General features: G+C 51.5%; 1 protein-coding gene across 8 annotated transcripts in view; it reads right to left on the reverse strand.

Moving 5' to 3' along the window:
• The window catches only part of EFCAB6 (EF-hand calcium binding domain 6), a 250449-nt gene that overhangs the window by 17470 nt on the left and 208112 nt on the right, over positions 1–24867 (reverse strand). For all 8 annotated transcript variants that reach the window (XM_045467278.1, XM_045467283.1, XM_045467280.1 and 5 more), the window contains one exon: positions 2775–3002. In XM_045467278.1, coding sequence (XP_045323234.1) covers positions 2775–3002 — 228 coding nt within the window. The remainder of the gene's footprint in view (positions 1–2774; positions 3003–24867) is intronic.

Genomic DNA, 24867 nt, shown 5'->3' on the forward strand with positions numbered 1-24867 from the left:
TCTCTGTCTCCTGTCTCTGCCCCCTTGCATGCACTGTCTCTCTCTCAATCTCTCTCTCAAAAATAAATAACAAAAAAAAAAAGAAAAAAAAGAAAAAAGAAACACCACACCTGAAATGGTCGGAAATGTTTGATCCTTCCTTTCCCTAACGTAGCTGTAAATATAGCTAAATCCTCACGCAGTTACCAAGACTGACCGAAACTGCCTGACCGGGAGAGGCTCTCTCTGTGGGTCTCTCTTTTCTTAAGCAATATCCAAGTGGACCCAGTTCCCAGGCCTTTAGAACACGCTTTCTGGGGAGCCACAAAGCCCCATCAGTTTCCAACTCCACCTACTCAGAAAGTTGCTCTCCTTTTCTGAAAGGTTAATTACACCGGAAGTTTTCAAAAGAGCTGGTACTTCCCTGCTTTCAGAGCTCGGTCATCCAAGAAAGCTGACCTCTCGGATTCATGATAGTTGGATGTTTTTTTTAGGATGAGATCATTTTTGTAAGACATGAGATCTGTACTCAGATGCTGGTTCACATGGCTGGACCTGTCCCAGAATCTTCGGGGAACCCTTCTGAGTAGTGGCAATTGGGGTCTAGACATGTTAAGGAGCCAAACTACTTCTGTGTCTCCCTGTACCACACCTTGTCCCATTGAACCAAGAAGGTCATGGCCCACGGGTCACACAAGGATCTTTGCTTCCTGTTTACCAGCCTGTGTCCAGAAGCTCCCTTCTCAAACAGTGCACGAGTTTTGCTAATCATCACCCAACTTAAACCATGGTTCTTATGCCAGATTTTGATGTCCTCGGTGATGCAGACTGTATTTGCGATGTGTCTGCGTATTTTTAGAAGGCAGAATTAAAAAAAAAAAAGTATTTGATTTTGTTGCAGAGGCGGGAGGCTGGATGTGCCGGGGATGGTGAAGCTTTCTTGGTGGACGATTAAAATCAGATTCTCTGGTACAGGTGTCAGATATGCTAGCACGTCATTAATTTATATCTATAATTAGAGTAACAGTTTACTCGTGTAGATGATATGAAAAATCTTCATTAGTAAAACCTTAGTTAGTTTGCCCCATAGAACCATAAACACAACTGGGTTAATCGTAAAGGTTTCCATCCATGTACAGTAATGGGGATGAGCGTTTGCACACAGCGATCTCGCTCAGCTCTGATGATCTACGAGACCGAACTGGGGAAAAGCACTTTAATTCGGCTTAGCAAAAATGATCATGATGCTCTAAAAAGGTGATATTTTAGGAAAGTGAAATCTGATACTCGAATTCTTAATGTCAGTGAATTCGTTCTTTAGGGTGGGGAGTCCTGAGGCCTGGGTGGTGATGGGCATCGAATGTGACGGTCTCCCTTCCATGTGAATACTCTTAGTTCTCATCCGGGACCCCCTGAGAAAAGGAGGCCTGAGGGTAGAGCGCCCCATCTTGGGAGGGGAGGGTGACCTCTCCACCGGGAGCTGCAGGAAGCTACTCGAGCTGAGCCGGGGAAGGAGGGCGGTGGAGTACTTTCCGAAGTAGTTTGGATTTCGGTTTCCACCCGAGTGACTCTGTTTGACAAGTGGGGAGGGCTTGCAGCAGTGTGTCTGCTGTCGGGGGGGGGGGGGGAGCTCTGCTTCCGTGCTCGGATCGTCGGTGCTCTGTGTCGCCCCAGCTGTTCGGCCACTGGACGGTGGGGGTGGAGAACGTGCACACTAAACCCGCCACGCTATCCGTTCACCGGGACTTGCTGAGCACCTGCTCTGGGCCGGGCTCTGTTTTGGCGTCTGGGCCACAGCGAGGAGCAAGTCACCCGGGGAACCGTCCCCCGGCACTAGCATTTAGTGTTACTGTCGACTGAAGTCGGGAAACTGCAAGGCAGGTCCTCCGGATGCCATCCTGCTGGCAGGCCCTGGGAGGCCACAAGGGGCCAAAGAAGCCCAGGGTGGCAGGTTGCCAGAGCTAAAGAGAGTACCACTGGGTTTTGAGGAGGGAGCCACAGAGAATCCCTTCTGGGGGTTCTGTGTGGGGCAGCGGGGCCTCAGAGAGGGTGGCCTTGTCCAGCCTGTGCAGTGGGCACGTCACCAGCATGCCTGGGGTGGGATCCCCGGAGCATCCGAAAGTGCTAGCAACAGAACCAGGGAGAGGGAAGGGGAGGGGAGGCAGGGTGGCGGGAGGCCCAGAGCAACTCACAGGCTCTGAGCTGCCCCGTTCAGGTGTTGGGGGAAGACCGGCTGCCTCTTGGGGTCACACAAGCTCTGGGATTATCCAGGGAAGGAGAGGGAGAGTGGCCGCTGGAACCGAGTTTAATTTGATTTAAAAAATAAAAGTGACTGGGGCACTTGGGCAGTTCAGTTGGTTAAGCATCCAGATCTTGATTTCGGCTCAGGTCCCGCTCTCATGGTTCATGAGATCAAGCCCCGTGTCAGGCTCTGTGCTGACGGTGCAGAGCCTGCTTGGGATTCTCTCTCTCTCTCTCTCTCTCTCTCTCTCTCTCTCCCTCCCTCTCTCTCTGCCCCTCCCCTGCTTGCACACACGCTCTTGTGCGCTCGCTCTCTCTCTCAATAAACTTTAAAAAATAAAGAAAAAAAGTGACATAATTTGCACCCCGCTCGAAAAGTTGCAAGTCTTACTTGTCAAACAGAAAACTCCTTCAATGAGATTGAAAACAAAACAGTAACGACAACACCCCCTGCTCCGCCCCCAAGCCTTCAAGCATTCTAAACTCTCCATGCCCTGGGGAACGGTTGGCCGGGCACTCATACGTTAGGATGAGGAACCAAATGCATTTCTTACTTGCTCATCGGTCAGAACTTGCACGTGGCGAGCACAAAGAGCCCTGAACTCGTCCCTGGAGGCGGTGTTCGTTTTCATGGTGTCGAAGTTGTCAAACTCCTGAGCAATCGCACAGTAACAGGAGCCCACTGCCTTGTGGATCCGAGCCAGGAGCTCCTGGTGTGCTGTTTCCTTGGGAGTCGTGGGTGGTGGGCCTTGGGGCATTTTCTCGGCCCACTCGGCAGCAGTCTGGGCAGAGCAGAAAGGAAGATTGATTCACTTAATAAATCATAAACCATCTCGTGGCTCTGGGCCCCGGGGGAGCCCCAACCAGAGGTTCAGACCTGGCGGACGGGGAAGCCTGGGCTCACCGACCATGGAAGAAGGAGCAAAAGTGAGTCCGTGCCACCAGGCAGGCTGCATGCAGAGTCGGCCCCAGGAGGATGGGACTTTGTCCTCATCCGTTCACTCACTCGGTCTGTCTTTTGGTCCATTTCACAAACACACAGCGAGTGTCTGCTCTGAGGGAAGGGACGGAACAGGGGGTATGTCTCTGGACTGCTTTTATTTCCCGACATTAGTGCAGTGGATTTATACTTACAGCGGTTCGAATCTGAAAGGCAGGTTTCGATGGCCGTTACTACGTGATGCTGCAGCGCCACTGTGGGCTAAGTGTTCCCTTAAGCCCCAGATTTCTCAAGGCTCACAGAGATTGAGTCACGGCGAGGGCAGAATTTGTGGGGTCGGAGGCAGAGGCGGGCGGAGGACCAGACCCCTAGCATTCCACACCTCTCCCTGGGCAGCGCGCCTGCGGGTTGGGGCCTCAGGACGCTGTCCATGGTGCCAGGGAGCCCCGAGGAAGGGCTAGCGGCAACCTGGGCTCGGGGACCCCCTTCTGGAGGGAGGAGGAATGGGCTCTGGGGAAAGAGGGGCAGAGGAGGACCTTCTTAGTGTATGTTTAGGCTTCTGGGCTGGCAAGAGGGCTTGGGCAAGGTGAGCGGGAGGGGTCTGGGGAAGACCGCAGCCCACGTTCTGCACATGCTGATGCCCACAATGGCGGACAGGCGGGACAGCAGGTGGGCCAGTCAGGAGCACAGACTGAGCTCACAATGAAGCCAGACTTGGGAGGCCGGGGCTCAGAGGGCAGCTGCGTCCCGAGCCTCCTGAGAGGGGACAGCGCTCAGGGATGCAGTCCTCGCATCACCTACTTGCTGCAGTCAGAAAAAGCCCCCCACCACCAGACCTGTGGCCCCTGCACCAGCAGCTCAGCTCTTCGGGTTTGAGGAAGGGGTGAGGCTGGAGGTGGGAGGGGACACCGGGCTCCGTGAGAACCCACAGGTGACGACGCACAAGAGCTGTCCCCGGACCAGGGTGGACTCTGAAATACGCTGCGCTGCCTCCCTCAAACCCCGCCGTGCCTGTCGGCTGCAGCACCTGTCATGACGCACGGCGCTGTGCTGAGACCTTTACGACGAGGTTTTCACGACTAATCCCCCCCCAAACGGTCATGTCTCATTTTCAGCAATATATGTATCATGCGTTACTATCCTTCAGGACAGATCATAATGCTACTTTATGAAGTTGGGTCAAACACAGAGTGCTGCTGCAAATATCTTCAAAAATGTGGCCACACTACACTCGGGCCACAGCCTGTCTCATCTTCAACCGCCGAAAGGTTAAAAGGAGCTTTTAAATACGTCCTCTTGGAGACATTCAAAGCAAATGAATGCCTTTCCTTTTTCATTCTAGAAACTAAGAGTGATGTTACTGACGCAGATGATACACGTTCCAACAGTTAAAGCTCACCTCCCCTAGCTAAGCACGTGGCTAGCCCCCCAAACGTCCCAAGGGGTGCTGGTGTTCAGATTGCAAAGGGAGCCCCCCCCCCCGACGGAGGGTCACGCTCAGACTCCATCCTCACACTTGTCACTCCTTTGTGTCCCGAGAAGGATGGGCCCCAGGTGGACATAACTGGAAAGAACACGGGTGGACGATCTACAATCCAGAACCAGAAGGTGGGAGCCCTGAGTCTGACGCTAGACTCTCCCTCTAACACACTGTGTGGCCCCACGCAAGCCACTAGCCCCTTTCGCCTCGGTCTCCTCATCCATCAGGGCAGAGTAAAGGTGACGTGAGGTGATGTACGTGAGTGCTCTCTGAAAGTGTTGAAACACACAGCAAACGGGAAGTACTACTCTTCTAGCAACAGGTATAGAAGAATTCTCACAAGGCGGATTATGCAACCTTAGGTTAATACGGTTTTAGCTCCAGAGGAAACGGAATCGTTTTTAAGCAAAATATACATTACTAAATTTAACTTGAGTATTAGAAAGGTCTGAATAGACAGGTAACCATAAAAGAAACTGAAAAGGCTGTTATAAGATCTACCATCTATTATTAAAAAGGTGCCAAGCCTAGCTGATTTTTTTTTTTTTTAATTTTTTTTTAACGTTTATTTATTTTTGAGACAGAGAGAGACAGAGCATGAACGGGGGAGGGGCAGAGAGAGAGGGAGACACAGAATCGGAAACAGGCTCCAGGCTCTGAGCCATCAGCCCAGAGCCCGACGCGGGGCTCGAACCCACGGACCGCGAGATCGTGACCTGGCTGAAGTCGGACGCTTAACCGACTGCGCCACCCAGGCGCCCCAAGCCTAGCTGATTTTAAGGGCAAGCTGAATCTCACTTTCATGCAATAGATAATTTTTACGTAAGTCAAATTGTTCCAGCACACGGACAGGAATACATAGTATTCCAGCTCGTTATGTATCTCCCTAATACCTAAATATGGTAAACACTTGAAATAAAAAATGTGAACCAACCTAATTTGTGGACATTAATGTGCAGGCATTAAAACATTTTTTAAAAGACCATTAGAGATATTTAGCACCATTGTCCTTTTTTTAAATAAAAAATCAACTAGGATTTATTCCAAGTATACGAGTCCTCCAAGAATTAGCAAATCTTGCGACACCTGGGTGGCTCAGTCGGTTGAGCGTCCGACTTCTGCTGAGGTCATGATCTCACGGGTCGTAGGTTCCAGCCCCACGTCGGGCTCTGTGCTGACAGCTCAGAGCCTGGAGCCTGCTTCGGATTCTGTCTCTCTCTCTCTCTCTCTGCCCCACCCCCACTTGCCTTCTGTCGGTCTGTCTCTCTCTCAAAAATAAACATTAAAAACATTTTAAAGAATTAGCAAATCTTTCAATTCCTTACATTAGGTCACATACTGACAGATGGCAAAAAGGCATTAACAAAATTCAGCAGCTCTTCCTGATAGAAATGGTATAGAATAGAATACAATAGATAAATCACACAGAAATAAAACGAAGACTTTATGTGTAATACTCCCTCCCTATAAGAGAATATTAGCCAGATGCCATCTGCAAACATATTAAATGGGTGACAAAGCGTTAAAGTCAGAAACATGATAGGCATGCTCACTGTCAGTTCTATGATTCACGTTTTTAGAGACTCCAGCTTTTGAAATAAGACAAGAAGATGAAATAAACGGTATAAATGTTGAAAGACAAGATTCATCCTTATTTGTGGATGTGACTGCACGAGTAGGAAGTTCAAGACAACGAGGAAAGTGCCTGGAATGAAGCCAAAAATGCAAAAAAGCAAGACCATTTTGGGGGCAGTAATTATAACTCATTAGAAATTGTGTTGTGAAAACAACACACGTTTACATTAGTGACAAGCGCTTGAGTATCTTGGGAGAAATTTCATATGCAAGACTAAGGTATACAGAGACAGCTGTGCACGTTCTGGGGGGGGGGGAGAGGGGTAGAAAGCAAGGATGGGATGGCAAAGGGACGTACACTGTGCATTTCAAAAGGTCTTCTCAAATTATAAATACAAGTTAATAAAATCCTAAGAAACATCTCAATGGACGGGGGCGCCTGGGTGGCTCGGTGGGTTGAGCGTCCGACTTCGGCTCAGGTCACAATCCCACGGTTTGTGAGTTCGAGCCCCGCGTCGGGCTCTGTGCTGACGGCTCAGAGCCTGGAGCCTGCTTCGGATTCTGTGTCTCCCTCTCTCTCTGCCCCTCCCCTGCTCATGCTCTGTCTCTCTCTCTCTCTCTCAAAAATGAACAAACATAAAAAATGTTTAAACCATTAGACACATGGACGTTAAAGTTGATACGGAAAAATAAACATAGAGAATAGCCGCGACATTTTTGGGAAAGGCAAGTAATCAAGCCTTTGACCTGCTGGACATTAAAATGTCATAAACGTGCTATGATCAGAGTAGTGTAGCTGGTCTCGGACCATGCCAGTAAATCTGTGGCCACCTGCTCGGGCTGTTGATGGGTGGGAAACAGGCCTCTGCTGTGGCTGGGCCATGACGTCAAGGCTACTGAAGGAGCGGGGAACGGCGTGGCTGACCCCAAGTCAGCTCTGGGTTAAGAGCGGTCCTCGCAAGCAAGGAAGAACATCCGAGCTTCACCAAGGAAAGTTCCTTCTTCTCTCCGGACTCGTCAACTTCAAACCATCGGCCTCCCGAGGTCTCCACCTCCGCAAATGGAGCATGTGCTTCGAGTAGCTCAGGCCCGGAGTCACCTGCGAAAGACCTACCCCCACCCCCTAACCGCCTGCGATCCCAATGGAAGTTGACTCTCCATTCTCACCTCCTGGTCCAAGCCACCATCATCTCTTGCACGGATTACTGCAACTGTCTCCCTGCTTCCGCGCGCAGCCATCGCCCTCTGTGGGTGACCTTTTTAAAGTGCACACACACCTGTACACACCACCCCCCCCCCCGCAAGTATTAACACTTGTTTCCTCGACGGAGTGGTAGGCGAGGGCAGAGCCATCATTAAAAAGCCATCGTCCCTCTCTTTGAGAATGATCTTTTTAAGGTGTACATCAGGTCAAGCAAAACTCTCAAAAGGCTTCACCTGTTGCCCAGAGTAACAGGCAGAGCTTCACAATGGCCCTCCCTGACTTGCCCTCATTACCCTCTGACCTCGCCTCTGTGACTGTCTTCCTTGCTCACTCTGCTCAGAGCCACCGGGCCTCTTGCTTTGCTTCAAACACAGCCAGCGCCTTTCTGCCTCAGGGCCTTTGCACTTGCCGTTTGCAGACTTCCTTCAAGGTCTTTAGAACATGTTTAGAACCACGCTCCACACTCCCTCTCCCCTGTCCTCGCTGGTGTTCTGTGGTGCTTTTTGTTCTCCGATCCCCTGTGTGTTTATTCCTTAATTGTCTTCTTCACCCTAACAGAAGATAAACCTCATGAAGGCAAGGGCTCTAGTCTTTTGTTCACTGCTGAATCCCCCACTGACTTGGCACACAGCAGGGTCTTATACTTGTTCAAAGAAAGAGCGGATAAGCAATGCACCCATAGAGCGGAAAATGTCACGACCAACACAACGAATGAACTGGTGGGATCCTTGTGGGCCACTCGGGGCCGTGGCCCTGAACCTACGGTTAAAAGTCTCTGACCTTGTCACGATGCAAAGCAGTGCTAGTGAAAATGAGATCCGACTGCTTTCTTTTAACAAACTGGCACATTTTTTGACTGATGAGCTCAATGCTGGAGCAGGTGGAATAAGGGATCTAAAGCCGTAACAAGTTCCTGTGACCTAGCACCTCTCCCTTCAGGACTCTCCTTAAGGAAAGAAACACAGTGAGCTCATGGAATTATGACCATTACAGGATTATTTACAAAATTTACGAGACAGAAAAAAAAAAAAAACTGGCAACAATTTGGATGTCTGACATCGGGGCGACAGTTAAATAAGATATGATATTTCTGTAGGATGGATTACAATGCAGCTATTTACAGTCTTTTAAGGAATTATTTAATAATACGGTAAAATGTCTGTGACGTACTAAGTGGAAAAGAACCATAAAATGGTCCAAGTGATCACATAAACACAGACACAAGACACAGACACACGAATATTAATGCTTGTTCTCTGGGTGGCGAGGTAAGGGAAGACAAAGTCAGGAGGATGACGGGAACTCCCCAGCCAGGAGTCCTGCCGCCCCCGAGGGTCAGGGGTCCAGAGGTCCGGGGCTTGGGACAGTCTGGTTGTGAACGATGCTGCTGAGAGCCTGGGCAGGGAGCCCTGCTCAGCGTGACAGCCCTGGATGTGAATGGGACCCCCGCTCTCCACCTTTGCACGCGTCTGAGTGACGCCTGACTCCCAGAGCCCTGTGCTCACACGGGTGAGCACCTGTGCTGGTGCACTCGCAGAGAATAAACACGGAATGCACGCCCTCGAGTACTGTACGGAGTCTCACCAACACCCGTGGGACATCTGCTGTGTGCCAGGCGCTCTTCCGGATACTGGGGAGGCGGAGGTTAAGAAGTAATCCTTTGAAAAAGTCTCTGCCCAGGGGGAGTCTCGAGGGGGGGGATAGAGAGAGACCGGGGCGAAGTCTCAGGGGTGAGCGGAGATCCTAAGCGGGTCGCGTGCTCTGAGAAGGGGGCACCCTGCCAGGGACGTAGCTGGGCCTCCCTGAGGAGGAGGGACTGACCTGGGAGGCAAGGAAAGGCAGGGGCAAGTCAGCCAAAGACCCAGAGCTGGAGGCCACGTCCTCACACGGCAAGGTCGGGAGGCTAGGGAATGCCCGGGGTCGGAAAGAGACAAAGGCGCTGGCCCGCAGATTCCGGGCTCTTTGCGCACACGCCTCCCCCAGCCCTCCCCCGGGCCGGGGACACACGCAGGCACTTCCCAAGGAGAACAGAAGCAGCACAATTCCGTGGCCAACACACAAGAGTGCGGGTGACTGAAACTTCTCACCAAGGTGGATTTGCTGCCCGAGGGAAATACTCTTCTCCTGCCTGCAACAACAACTATTGCGTGTTCGCTGTCGAAAACTTAGCAACGACAAAAAGGGTACGAAGAACACACGAGGATCACCAATAACGCCACCCCCAGCGGCACCACCGTCATCACCTCGGTGCCCAGGGATGTGCCACGGACCTGGAGGTCCCCGGGCCCACGGCCGCTCCGCATGCCACGCTGCCCAGGGCACCCACCGGCCTCTGAAGGGCAGAGCCTCCTGGCTCTTCCGTCAGGGCACCTAGGAGCCGAATCCGTTAGGCACCCGCATTCTGGTTCCCATCCCTGCTTTTTAACAAAGCCGCTCAGCCACCGCCAGCCTCGCTCCGAGGGACTAAAGACGCCAGGGAGGAACAGATGGCTCTTGGTCTGGCGCGTCTGTGTTCTGGAGCTTCTCACGTGATCATTATATCTGAATGGGGGAAAGAAATGGTGCTTTTTCTATAACTAGAAGGCATGTGTCTCCTAATCAGAAAGGACACCACTATCTCGAGATCCAAATGTCACTTTCCAATACTAGCTACGCTTCCCATAAAAGGCACCCTCACCCGGCATAGCAATCGTAGCTGCAGCACCAAGAGCTATACAGGGAAGGAATCGGGTGCCGGGCGCCCACTTTCGTCCACACCGTTGTCTGGAACGGGAGCCGCGGGGCCCGCACCTCGGTGCTCCAGCCCTCGACGGCTCATCTGACAACTGTATGCATGCCTGGCTGTGCCGGGTACTGTTTAAATGCAAAAAAGAAAAAGAAAATGAAAAGTAGAATCCTGTCCACCATGGGTCTGACCCTGCTGGAGAATGATTTGTATGTTTCGAAGGAATTCTCTCTCATTTACCCAAGGGTGCTCATGGAGCCTTGTTTTACCCATTGTCCCTCCTGATGTCGCAGAGAAATACCGTCCCCCACTGCCACAAAGAAAATTCCTGGTCCCTGTTGGCGAAACATATAAAAGAAATAACGTCCCAATACATGAAGTATACAATCCTCACAGAGCCTGCAAATAACTTGGAGTGCTTCGGTTTCAAACATATCCACGTATCTCACTTAGTAAACACCAAGTCCCGGCTTTACAACATAAACCTGTGGTTCCAAATCTAGCCATTGTTCAGGATCCCCCAAGAGCTGCCCAGTGGGTGGGAGTCAGAGGGAAGCAGTGTGTGGGGGCAGGTCGGAGGGAGGAAGCCTGGCGGGGGGGGGGGTCCGAGGGAGGCAGCCTGGGTGGGGGAGACCAGAGGGAAGAAGTCTAAGTTGAGGGGGTCAAAGAGAAGCGAGCGTGGACCTACACAATTCATTTGGAGCCCATCTCTTTGGCCCAGCTTCAGGGCGCCTCTCCCTCTTGCAGGCTGATGTCTCTGCCACTGTCTTGGGCCCTCACACAGCCATTGGCTGAAGACATGGGGTGAGCCTTGTAGGCACAGTGCTGGGATCCCCAGCCCGTGGCTCATCCTCCCCGCTCAGGCCAGGGCCATCTCTGGGCCCCTGCACGAGCACACTAAGAAGGGGCCCACCTGGCTGCTGCGGGAGCACAGTAATCCAACAAGGGTGTGCCAACCGGATGGAGTGCACCTGCCGGGGCCAGACCTTCAGGCGGAGGGTGCTGGGCCTGGAGGGCAAGGACATGAACCAAGGGCTTTGGGGCTGCTGAATGGAGGTGAGCTCTGCCTTTTTCTTATGGCCTTGAGCAAGACATACACCCCTCTCTGCCTCATTTTCCTCACCGGGATAAAAACAGAACCGTCACAAAGGGCGGGCCTGGGATTTCAGCAAAATAAAACCGTGCAGTGTTTGGCTCAGTGCCTGGCAAACGCGGGCTGCCATTCTCGCTGCTGTTGCTGCTGCTGCTGGGGGGTGTCATTACAGATATTTTTGCCTGAGTCTGCCAGACCTGGGTTTGAGTCTCAGCTCCCGGTTAACACCGTTTCTACCCTGAGTAATCGGAGGCATTCTGGTGCATTCTATACCTGTAGGTCAGGCCACCTGCCAGGGAGGTGGAAGCCAGGTCTGAGGTGTGGTCACGCACCCCAGGAGCTGGGGCCTGAGCCCAGGTACCCTGTGACTGTTCCACAGGACCCGGGTCTCCTGAGCAGCTGCCCCAGGGCCCTGGGCGGCAGGGGTGCCGGAGGTCAGGCCATGGGCTCAGATTCAGGATGGCGAAGCCGGCGCCCTGCTCGGACATCGTGTGGCTGGCGACTTCACGCGAGTCACTTCACCTCTCTGGGTGTAGGCTCTCCATCTGTAAAGTAGTGACAGCCACAGCAGTCGAAGAGAACCATCCAGCAGAACACAGACACAATCAAGGAGCACACCATCCATTTCAGGAAGGCACTGTACCAGCCCGCCTGAGATAAAGATGAATTAGCCTGTCTCTGCTGCGGGAAACTCACATCTGAAGCGGCGGGGAAGCTCCAGGCGAGGGGCTGGCTGACCTGCCTCTAACCCAGGAGAGGGAGCAGCACTTGAGGAGAGGGTTAAGCCGGCGGCAAGAACCACGGTGTGTGCTCCAGAAGGGTGAACTGAACCCGGAATTTTGTTAGCTCCCATGCAGTCTATCGTACGCTTTTTGCAACAGCTCGAACAGGGGAATGATTCCCCAAAAGAACCTTCCAGCATACTGTCACTAAGTTATGTCCAGCCACGGTCTTGGCTGACTTAGGAAATCGGTTTTGCACTACATTGTATCCCAAACAACTTCTCTAGATATAACAGGGAAGAGGGAACGTAATAGGGAAGAGGTGGACTGAATTGTCAACTAACCCAATAGAGCTGAAAATGGAGACACACGTGTATTTGTTCCCTTGTGGGATATTGCATTCAAGGCTCTATTTTTCTCAACTCTCCCTGTATCCACGTCCTCTGTCTGCCACGTGGCTTTGGATTCGGCCATACGACTTGCTTTGGGCAAGGGAATGCTGGCAAGTATAACATGAACAAAGAATATAAAAAGCACTTGTGTGACTGGGCAAATCCTCCTGTGCCAGCGACACTGTCTTGAGAAGAACAGGCCTGGGGCACAGCACTGGTCCGGGGAGGAGGGTGAGAACACGTGGAACAGAGATGACCCAGGCATGCCACCCAGAGCTGAGCCAGCCTAGATCGGTCACAATACAGATGGAAAAACGAAATAAATGCTGCTGTTGCGGAGATGTCGTGGTTGTTTGTTACTTAGCGGTAGCTGACCAACATAGTTCTGAATGTCTAGTTAGTAAGAAATAGACGAGGGTGGGCACAGAGTACAAAGAAAAGGAGTTAAGTTGTTTGGTGTGGATGGTTTTTTGCGCTCAGTGTTCTTTGACGATGGGCACGCTGCAAGGGAACTTTGGGACCCTCCTCCTGCGGGTGTCCCAGGTGGCGGTCACCTGGCTGGGAGCAACAGGCTTGACAGTGTGGTGTATCCAGGCATCAGATTAGAAATATGTTGGTGTAGGGGTGTCTGGGTGGCTCAGTCGGTTGAGCGTCCGACTTAGGCTTCAGGTCACTATCTCGCGGTTCGTGGGTTCGAGCCCCGCGTCGGGCTCTGTGCCGACGGCTCGGAGCCTGGAGCCTGCTTCTGATTCTGCGTCTCCCTCTCTCTCTACCCCTCCCTCGCTCATGCTCTGTCTCTCTCTGTCTCAAAAATAAATATAAACATTAAAAATATTTTTTTATTTTATTTTATTTTTCAACGTTTATTTATTTTTGGGACAGAGAGAGACAGAGCATGAATGGGGAAGGGGCAGAGAGAGAGGGAGACACAGAATCGGAAACAGGCTCCAGGCTCTGAGCCATCAGCCCAGAGCCCGATGCGGGGCTCGAACTCACGGACCGCGAGATCGTGACCTGGCTGAAGTCGGACGCTTAACCGACTGCGCCACCCAGGCGCCCCTAAAAACATTTTTTTAAAGAAATATGTCGGTGTATTAATTTAGCTATTATGAAGGTTGTAATTAGCTAATCAGATAGCACAATTCTCCTACTAAGTTTTGTTCTAAATACTTAGGGACACAATTGTATAGTTTCTCTAGGATTCCTTACAGGAGGAAAAAAAAAAAACACAACCTCGAAACTTCATACAGAATAAGAACACAGCAGGTAGCAAAACTCCTAATTAGAAATACTCTGTAAAGAATTCCTCCACTTCCTTTTAAAGAACAGTATAATTACTTCTAAGAATCGAAAAACTGCTTCATTTGATCAAATATTTTGATTAGCAGAGAAAATTAATTGTACTGTATCTTCATTTGTATTTACAGTGAATAAATGAATGTTAAAAATAACAACATAAGCGAGACTGCCTGTCAAAAAACAAGAAAAAAAGATAAAACGTTAAAAAATCCAGATGAGCATAAAGTGGAAGCTCTTTGCGCAAGCGCACTGCTGTAGACCCTTGCCACCGTATCGTGAACCAGACTCTTGCCACTCTGAGAGCCCCCCAAGCCCCCCCGAGGGTGGACTCTCGTCCACTAGGAGGTCTCGAGATCTGAGTGACCAGCGAATTGGTGTCCATGACCCAGTGCGCCGTTTGCGGAAGTGGGGAGTGACAGTAGGGTTCCAGGCATAACCCAGGTTTCATGGCGCCATGCCCACTGCCTAGACCTGAGATCTCTTTCCATGCAAGAATTCCTTCTGGGCAATGAGTAATGGTCGGTCTAAAGGTTCCCAGAACTTCCTTTGGAAAGGCTGTAACCAACACATGCTTCCAGTCAACTGAACCAAGGTACTGAGACCCAGTTCCAGAGGCCACCTTTCAATGCGCCTCCATCATGCAGGTGCTGGGCTAGGGTGTTATGGAAGTTCCTCCAATCCTTGAATCGCCCCCTGAGGCAGCCGTGGTTCTCCCTGTTGTTTAGACAAAGGAAGAGGGGCTGAGCTTTGAGGGGTGAGGACTCCCCTGCGGTTGGACCCCAGGCTACTCCCCTCAACTGACAATAGAGCTCGAGATGGTCTGATGTCAGGGCTACGCTCCTCCCACGCAGCATGACTACAGCCGCCTACCACACGCATGAGAATATAAGTACCTACCAGTCATAAGGACGTGACAACTCATACCTAGGACGAGCACCTACCCACTGTGTATCGCGCGCTGGCCCAGGCACTGGGAACAGAGGCCTGGATGGCAGGCTGACCCCCTGCCCTGGAGGAGCGGAAGCTTTTGCAGATGGCTGGGGGAGCCAAGCAGGGAAGGGAGACCCACCCTGACAGCCCCGCCCTGGGCCTGCCTCCCTGAGCCCTTCCCTCTCTGGCCTCACCCCCACTGCTCTTGCCCTCTCCCCTCACCCCAACCCATGCGAGTCATGCCCACAGTGAGGAGCCGTCCCCCCGCAGGTGTCTGCACGCGCGGGTGCCCACCTGGGAAGCCCCATCTCCCAACATCCCGGCTTGGCACAAGCTCATCAAAGCTGCTGGCTCTCCTCTTTGCCCTGATGATGCAGGGTAAGTCCTCCCTCCTCTGGTTCCAAGCTCACTTCCATCAGACAGCTCGACACTCACAAAGGATCTCTCCAAGATGCCTTTGCAAACGCCCAATTCACAAACCCTTCGCCAGCGTGAAATTGCCATAAAATGCAGGGAAATAAAGGAAACACTTGAGCCACCCCTTCAACCCTTTAATGAGTCAATAAACTCATGGCTGAAGTCGTTTATGAAACTATTAAAATAAATTCTTCCACTCAAATAAATCCCACACCATATAATCACATCATTACTAAACATTAAACATTAAACACACACTCACTGAAGGAGGAGAGAATAAAAAAAGAATAGCGAATGCAAATATTTGGGGTTTGCTGTGCTCGGTACCAGGCAAAGCTCTTTCCGCATGAACCCACTAATCCAAGTAACAGTCCCACAGGGTGGACGTGAGGACGGGTCCCATCTGACGGGAGGACTCTGAGAGCACGAGCCTGCTGGCTCTTCACTTCTAGCCGTAGTGACCGGGAATGGATGCCTTGACCTCTCTGTACCTCAGTTTTCTCAACTGCAAAATTGGGATAATGATAGTGCCCGCACCTTCAAAGGCTGCTGTCAGGAGGTTGGCTGAGTTAATTTACGTACAGGCTGAGACCAGTGCCTGCCCAATGTGTACATCCGTTGGGATGCTGGAGTCTGACTGTGGGCGACAAGATGGCGTTGGTAGCTGGCCAGGTACGATCATTAGGGGGGTGGGCGACTTGCTCCTTCCTCTTAATCTCTCAGCATGGACCATCCAAATTCAGGCCTCAGTAGAAGTCAAGAGATGGAACTTTCCAGTCTGTATGCCAGTGGTCACAGCTATTTCTGCCAGAGCAGGAGACACTCGGAGGGAAGTGGGAGTATGTCTACCTGTCTTCCCGTCTGCCCGGCCCCCAAGACGGGCCCAGTGCCTGGCACACATTCTCATCCACATTTGATGAATGTTGGAAGCTCAGATTCTTGGGGAGCCCGGGTGGCTCAGTCGGTTAAGTGTCTGACTCTTGATTTAGGCTCAGGTCATGATCTCATGGTTTGTCAGTTTGAGCCCTGGGTCGGGCTCTGAGCCGACAGCAGAGCCTGCTTGGGATTTTCTCTCTCTCTCTCTCTCTCTCTTTTCTCAAAATATGTAAGTAAACTTAAAAAAATATTTTTTTTAAAAAAAAAAAAAGAAAGTTAAGATTCTTCCAGGAGAATACTGCATCTGAGCCAGAACATAAATAGCTCACCTACAAGTTAGACACCAAGGCATATGACAATAAACAAGACACCAGCCCTATCCGTATTCTGGATTTTCTCTGCAAGACTTATTTGGGACAATGACTTCTTGGGTTGATTCCTGGCTTCCTGATACACTCATGACCTTGTACAGCCAATGGTACAGCACAACTCTGGTCCTTAATTGACCACAAATTATAATTAACTTAGACTGTCCTGGCTCCAGAGGGATCAATGAATGGGGACCTGCCTGGCCTGGCCACGTCACAGTCCACTTATTTTGAACATCTAGGTAGCATCTCACTGAGGCTAGGAATCAAGAAAGGATGCCAACGCGTATTGGAGAGGGCGTGCTTGTGAGAGTGTTTTGAGAATGCCAGAGTGAGTGACAGACACAGGGTGCAGCGTCGGAGGAGCTGGGACACGGAGGTGGACGAAAGCCCGTCCCCGCCCACCCCCTCCCACCAAGCACGGAATGTTTGGGTTTGAGAAAATTCACTCACTCAGATTCATAGTAACTACTCGACTAGAAATTCAACATGGATATGCTTTCTTGCAAACCCTGTTGACTGGACAGGATCGCCTCCCTGTCTGCCTGAAACGACTGTGTTTGAGAAGGGATCCCTCAGATGGAGAAGTGGTGGGCGGGCAACGTGACCTCCCTGCACAGGTGGAAGCCAGCCTGTTGGGGCCCCCTTCACATTTCTGCCAGGGGCATCAGAAACCAGGCTACGCTCCCTTTGGCCGCAGCCCCTGTCCTGCCTCCAGGGCGTCTTCACTGGCAGCTGCTAGGGCAGCGGGCGCCCGGCCCCAATCCTTCCTCGGAGGCGGCTCCAGGCGCAGGTGGGACCCGGGATGCGCGGCGCAGGAGCTGTAACCGAGCCGATCTGGGAGAGTTTTTAACCTTGAAAGAATGACTTTGCCCAGGCTAAGTGGCAGCCACGTAAGTTCACCAGGTTGTACACCGAATTATTCACCTTCTGGGACGGCGGTATTTTCATTCTGCGGCTTTTATCGCTACGGTTGGCTTCAAGCGGGCTGTCTGTATTGTGCAAATGCTGGGTCAGCGCTAGGACCAGTGCAGACGCTGATGCCCAGAGGGAACAGACATTTGGTCGTGCCAAGGTGCCGGCAATGACCACCAGCAAGGTAGCCGGCTCACCCAGCCCAAAGGGCCAGAGCGGGGAGGTGGATGTGTCCTGTCTGCCTGACTCCCGCGCCGGGCAGCTGCTGCCAATATCCAAGGCTATGGGTGACAATACTCCTCTGGCTCACTTTACGCACAGTCAACCCAGGAGCCCTTCCCCCTGGCCAGTCACCAGGGCCACCCCACGCGTCCAAGTCGGCCTGCGCTGTCCCTCACAACCTGCCATGTCCTCAGTGTTCTCCAAGACAGTAGGTAGTAAATGTTGGCTAGCAAGTGGAGAGTGAGTGAAGTTCAGGGGAAATGTTTAAGCAAATCACGGAAATCCTATCAAGAGGACTTCGCCTTTCTTGCCATCGGGAGCAAGAGTAAATAACAGTAATGATACATCTTAATAATTTACTTAATTTATCCCCAATAATCTTAGCACTGTTTCCTGAAAAGGGAACTCCTCATTCTTTATCCATTCATTAAAAATCCATGGACACCATTGTATTTACAATAAAAAGAAAGATACATCCAAGTAACGCTGTTAGCAACTAACATAAATACAATGTTCATAAAAGATTACAAACATTTTGATGTGCTTTACGGTTCCTTCTTCGGCTAAAAACTACAAGCTTAAATTCTCTCTCGGAAAAACCCGTCTTCAGATTATTTAACATCTCGCTGAATGGCTTTAAAGACCAAATATTATAATAACACAAGTAGGGGAGGATCTCATTGGCTCTCCGTGTGCTCCAATGTGACAAAATAATTACTCTGCATTAAATAAGGATGCGTTTTGTTAAAAGATTCCATTATTTCCATGGTAATAAAGTAGAGAGATTTTAGATGGGTTTCTGGTATGTCTTTTAAAAATTCTATTTCTGCTCTGAGCGATATTTTTCTATTCACCAAAGATACTGAAAGTGCACTTTAAGACTTAAAAGAAATGTTAAGCGGGGACGATTTTCTAAAAACAAGGTGATACTCTCTATTTTGCACTAGCATTTTGAATGTAAAACGTTTTTCCCAGAAGTGAAAAAGAGCTATTTGCAGAGGATGGAATTTCAGATAATGTTTCCACCCAGTCTGTGGGAATCTGGTGAAAAAGGTACCGACACCATGGCTCAGTACTTGTCTTTGTTCTTCTTTTGAACTAAGCCACCGGGTAGCATTTCGGTTTCAGCACTCCGTCCCCCCTTCCTTCATGCCACACTGGTTCGTGCTTCTCATCTTGAATCGGGGTGTGACGGTTTGGCAGGAGGGAGGAGGCATGCAAAGACGGGGGCCCCTCTGTGTTTCCCCGGCTCACAAGTCTCTGGGCCCCCAGGAAACCCTGCGTGTGGCTCTCGGAGCCGAGCGTGGTGCGCGAGAATGACGCGCCGCCCCGGGGGCCCCGCCCGGGCTGGGGCGTGTTGATCCGCCCTGGCCCGAGGCCCGTGACCCGCGCTTTGAGAAGTGCTGTCTGACTTTGGCGGTGCGTAATGAGGCGGCAGAAGGAGCACGGAGGAGACGCTGCGCCATGCCAGAGTTGCATACCAGGATCTGAAAATAATGCGGCATCTGTTCTGAAAAGCGCTCGGATGATTTTCACATGTCATGTGTGACAGGCATACGAGACAGGAGATCAATAGAAGTTTCGGAGGACAGATTTAGCAGGGTATCCAATACAAGAAACGGGTTGTGAGTAGGTGTAAAATTCTCGTCTCTACTCTCTGCATACTTTCAATCTATCCGAGGCCTTACAAAGCGTGTTGAAAAGTTGTTCCTTTTCCAAGAACGGATTCGGTTTGGCGAGGGATTATTCAGGGTGAACCTCCTTTGCAGGGAGCGGTACCGGCTGTCTTAATTACATTTTGGTAATCTGCTTTTAATTACTTGTCTCCCATGTGTCCCCTATAGGGGAGGGATGACTGGTATCATATTTAATGAGCTTGAGGACGATGCGTTAACTATTCCCATTATTTGTTACTTCTTTTCCTTCTATTAAAAATGCCAGCCCAGGACTGAACTTTAGAAAGAGGCTCGGCTCTCCCACAGCCTCCTCCCCGTTCCAGCCACCTGACTAAGCTAACTCACGCCCTTGCTCAGAGGTCTTAGTGATCTCAAAGGGACTGAACTCTGGGGCAGAGAACAAAGGGCAGGGGTGGCCCCTGCCCCTCCCGCCCTCTGCAGAGAAACAGGAAGAAGGAAAACCCCCACATTGCTTGCTCTGACTCGAACCGCCTATGGTCGCCGCGCATCGAGGCCACACACCCTGCCTTCGTGCCGGGCTTTGAGCCTACAAGTCCCTTGATCTGCTTGTTTTCCTGGTCGACGCGCCTCTGCCAAAGTTCGGGCTTCTCAACAACGCCAGGAACAGCGGGAGGAGGGCTGTGCAGGGGTCCGGGCGAGGCCGTCTCCGTGTCCCCAGCCCCGGCCACTTCCGGCCCAGCACGCTCACTCCCGTCCCTGAGCACATTTCGCATCATCACTTATTTTGCACTTCATCCGGAAACCTCTCCGCGAGAACATTCGGCAAAGTGTTTCTGGAGGCGAGGGAGACTCTGGGAAGGAAAATCAGGGTCAACTAACATTCGCGAAGCAAGCTGGCCACATTGGAAGCTTCACCCTCGGTCCGGGAATTCCCGAGTGGACAGAGATGCTCATGGTGACCTGTGAGGGAGGATGGCTGTGGCCGCACGGAGGTTTCCCTCCCCTGCTGGCGGGCCGGCTGCCCCCTGGCACTGGGCTGTTGGGAGGGCTCAAGGCGGTCAGGCACTACGCCGCTGGAAGGGTTTGGGCTCATACTCCTAAGTGCTCAACAGAGGCACGCTATCTCACTAGAATGCCGAGCACCGGAGGCCCCCGCAGGACCAACGCCAGGGGATCGGCCAAGTCCGTTAGGACACCTGTCCCAGCAGACCCCTCCTCCCTTTTTCCTCCCCCTAGAGGCCAGAAAGCTGCGGCTGTTCCTGCCTCTCATTCCTTCACGGAGCATGGATCAGTGACGCCTGTCTGTTCCACTTTCCAAATGTTCCTAGAACGGAGCCACGCCAGCAGCATCCCTCCCGGGGCCGTGAGCCTCCCGCCTCGCTCTGGTCCTTGGCCCCACTGTCTCTTCTCCAGACAGCAGCCACACTGAGTTTTCTGACTTTCTAACCGACGCTCCTCTGCCCCAGGTCAGCGCACTCCTCCAGCCGCCGCTTCCGTATGTCGCTTACAGTCAAAGCGTTACAGCCTGCACCCTGACCCCAGGCGACAAGGCCGCCTGCCCCATCCCTCCCTGGCTGTATTTCCTCTCTCACGCCCAGGGAAGACACGCCGCAAGGTGATGGGACACCTTCCTGCCGAGTCCTTGAACGAGCTGTGTCCCCTCACGCCCCTCCCCTAGAGGTCACCTCCTCTAGACTCTTCAGACGTGCCCTCCTTCTGTCCCGCTTTATTTTCCTCGGCAGCATGTTCTGGAATGTGACGTAGGACACATTTCTCATTTCTCATCTCCCCATCTCACAAGCCCCTGGAAGGCGGGGACCGCGTCGGTCTGGGTCACTGCCGGCCCAGCACCAGCTGATCGCCGGCATGTAGGAAACGTTGGCGGATGGAGGAGTGAGTGAGTCCACACCGTGGGAGGGCACGCGTCAAAGGAAATCCAGGTTCTGGAGAAAAATCAATAGCCTGGAAGATGCCAGTGACTCCACCGTAAGTGAAATGGCAGTTCTGGGGGAGACGGTGCGGGGCAGCGAGAAGCTGGGAGGTGGAATGAGAAAGCGAGGCCTCACCTCTCGTACCCACAGTCCCGAAAAATGCCCAGGAGGGTTGTTTTAAGAAATCCAAGGGTGACCAAGAGGGGAGAAGGTATGCCGCGGGAACAAGTCTCAGTGACTGCTCTTGGGGGGCAGAGGGGTGAAGAGTTGATCCAGTAATCTCTGCTTTTTTTTTTTTTTAATTTTTTTCAACGTTTATTTATTTATTTTTGGGACAGAGAGAGACAGAGCATGAACGGGGGAGGGGCAGAGAGAGAGGGAGACACAGAATCGGAAACAGGCTCCAGGCTCTGAGCCATCAGCCCAGAGCCCGACGCGGGGCTCGAACTCCCGGACCGCGAGATCGTGACCTGGCTGAAGTCGGACGCTTAAACGACTGCGCCATCCAGGCGCCCCTAGTAATCTCTGCTTTTAACGCTCTCGCCACCGTTCAATTTCCTCTCCACGGGGCATATATTACTTCGATACAAATACGAAACGATTGTTGAAAAAGAGCCTCTTAAGAGCTGAGAAAATCCGCCAACAACCCCCAAATCAGCAGCGTATGCGCGCTGTCCTACACATACCCCCAAAGGATACTCGCACAGAAAACAGGATTGGAAGTAAATACACCAAAATGTTAACAGTGGTTGTCCCTAGGGATAACTTTAATTCTCTCCTTCAAAATTACCAGAATATTCCAGATCGTGTAAAATGGGCATAAATGACTTCTACAGATATTAGCTTAGGCCACATCAAATTGTCAGTATTCGGTCACTTCTGGCTCTAAAAATGGCGATTTCATGTGATTCCACCCAATAGAAAAAATTACTTTAAAAAGTACGGGGCTGCTCTCGAGACCAATAAAAATATTCCTCCTATCTTTTGACTTCAGTTATTTATTTCTTTGGATTCTTTTCTCTAGGAAAGAATCCAAAACGCAGACATAGATTTACATATGAAGCGTTCATGGTGGAGCAACTTACAACGGCAAAAGCCGGAAAAAAAATCTAGACGCTTAAAAAGCGAGGAGTAGAGGGGCGCCTGGGTGGCTCAGTCGGTTAAGCGGCCGACTTCAGCTCAGGTCATGATCTTGCGGTTTGTGAGTTCGAGCCCCGCGTCGCGCTCTGTGCTGACAGCTCAGAGCCTGGAGCCTGTTTCAGATTCTGTGTCTCCCTCTCTCTGACCCTCCCCCGTTCATGCTCTGTCTCTCTCTGTCTCAAAAATAAATAAACGTTAAAAAAAAAATTAAAAAAAAAAGAAGTGGGGAGTAGATGGAGTGCTACAAAGGCGTTTTGGCCCATGTTTGGAAAACCTTCCAGCGACGTGGTGCAATTTAACCTGGAGGAGAAAAGAAGCAAGATCCACGATCACATAGCCAGTGTCACCCCCATTCTGTAAAACAAAGCAGCATATCTGCATGCTGTGCTCACGGCAGCATTATTCGTAACCGCTAAGACGTGGAAGCAACCACCGATAGATGAACGGATAAGCAAAACCCGGCGTATCTCTACAGTGGACTATTTTTAGACTTAAAAAGGAAGGAAATTCGGACACAGGCTACAACACGCATGAACCTCGGGGACACTATGCTGAGCCGAAATAAGCTAGCCGCAGAAAGACAAATGCCGTATGGTTCCACCTCTACGAGCGGTCAAAATCACAGCGACGCAAAGCAGAGCGGTGGTCACCAAGGGCTGGGGCGAAGGGGTTGGGGGCGTTAATTAGTGTCTAGTTTCGGTTTTGCAAGATGAAAAGAGTTCTGGAGGGGGTGGTGGCGATGGTTGCACAGCCGTGTGTATGGATCTTAATACCACTCAACTGTGCACGTAACAACGATTAAGATGGTAAGTTTTATGGTAAGAGTGTTTTGTCACAATAAAAGGACTAGGGAAAAGATGCATTAAGAAGGGGGGGAGGGAGATCTCCAAGGCAGTGTGGCACATCGAGAGAATGTCTGCTCCGCAGCTGAACCTGCCTGGTCTCCTCTGCTAGTTGACCCGGCGGGAGTCTGACTTCCGGAGAGCTTCGCTGGGATAAGAGCCTGGTGAGACTGTGTGGGGAGAACGGCCCAGCACATGGTGGGGGTTGTTCTCGCCAACACGGCATCGGCATGGGGTTTCGAGCCCCGTTTTCTTTTTTACACTTTCCTGGATCTGCCAGAATTCCCACAGTGAATATCTAAAGTCAGGGGAAAAAAGTGTACTCGTTAAAAATAGTGAGCATCACCATAAACAGAGAGAGAAGACGAGTCACAGGCCAGGAGGAGGTATTTGCTGCTCGCGTACCAACAAAGGACAGGGACCCTTCTCAGATAATGAAACTGAATGGCTCATAACACAAGAAAACGCGCAGGCTTACTGATATTCAGATGGGCAGGAATGAAAACATCTGCCAGCACCCAGGACTCCTGGAGACCTGGGGCGTTCGCAGCTCTCACCCAAGGCTGGTGGGAGCGTGCACGGATGCTGCCCATGCACGTGCCCTCCGATCCCACGCAGGGTAACTCCGAGCGTCACCAGGGGACCGACGCAGGAGGCTGGCTGGTGCTCTGCTTGTGATGGAGAAAACTGTAAACGGCCTACACGGTCATTAGCGGGAGGCTGATAACCGAACAGGGTGTGTCCATTTAACAGAATGTGTTCATTTGATGGGTTCATTTTATGGCAGCCTAATAAGGGAATGCACTAAGACCAAAGGGATAATACGGCTAAGTCCTGAACGCGTGAGAGCAAACAAAAAAAAGTATAAGCACAGAAAACAGTATTCGATGGAGTGCCACTGGCATGCAGTTTGAAAACGTGCAACCCGACAGCATCCATTGCTTAGGGATGTCCGTCTAAACGGCAACGAGGAAAGAAGTCACAGCCCACGCGGGAGACACGGCACAGCATCGAGGGGCCTGGAGCTGGGAGAGCCCTCTTGCTCACAGACCAGCTCTGCCACCTGCCATCAGGGGGGCTGTGCGCAAAGTAATGTCTCTGTGCCCTAGGGTCCCCATCTGTAAAAAGGGACATTAATAGCACATGCCAAGTATTGGTATTAAAGGACTGGGCGGGTTCATGTATGTAAAGGACCAGGAAGAGTGGCCCTCGGAAGGCACCGTGTAGCGTTTGCTGTTGTTAGCATTACAAAGAACCTCAGACCTTAAAAATGTTCACGCTGTCTGCTCGAGTATGTGAATGTTCAAGGATCCGTCCTGGATCAGTGATCAAGGATTTGTGAACGTAGGTGTTCGTCACACATAAGAGCATATGCCATTGGACATGACGTAGGTATCCGGCTGCAGAGGGCCAGTTCAATATACGGCAGGACAGGCCCCCTGTGATTTGACCGCTGCGTTAGTTGTGGATGGCTCACATGTTTATTTTCATCTCTCCTTCCATGCAGGCGGGGACCATGCCACTCTGTTCCCTCTGTTCCCTCTGTTCCCCCTCAGCACGGAATGGCGATCAGAGAAATCCGTGTTGGCTGAAACCGGACTGTGATTGTTGCTAACGATTCGGGTCCATTTACGGTTAGAGATCAAGAAACAGCCTCAGGGTAAATACCTGGTGCGGCCAGAAATGCAGTCTGGGGGGAGGAGCAAGAGCCCTGCAGTCAGTCACACACCCTCCTCCAGGGAGCCCTCCCTGACTTTCCCAGCAATCTCTCCTCCTGCTGATCATGTCTCTGTTAAAGCCCACCCTCTCCACGCTCATCTCCAGCCCAGATTTGGCTGATACACGCCCCAGGGACCGGCACACAGGGTGTCCTCAACAAACATCTCCCAAGTGAGACCCGGTTCCCTCACTTCCGGCTCCGGGCCCGACACACTGTGGG

The sequence above is a fragment of the Leopardus geoffroyi genome, chromosome B4 (assembly GCF_018350155.1).
Source record: "Leopardus geoffroyi isolate Oge1 chromosome B4, O.geoffroyi_Oge1_pat1.0, whole genome shotgun sequence".
NCBI classification, from domain to species: Eukaryota; Metazoa; Chordata; class Mammalia; order Carnivora; family Felidae; genus Leopardus; species Leopardus geoffroyi.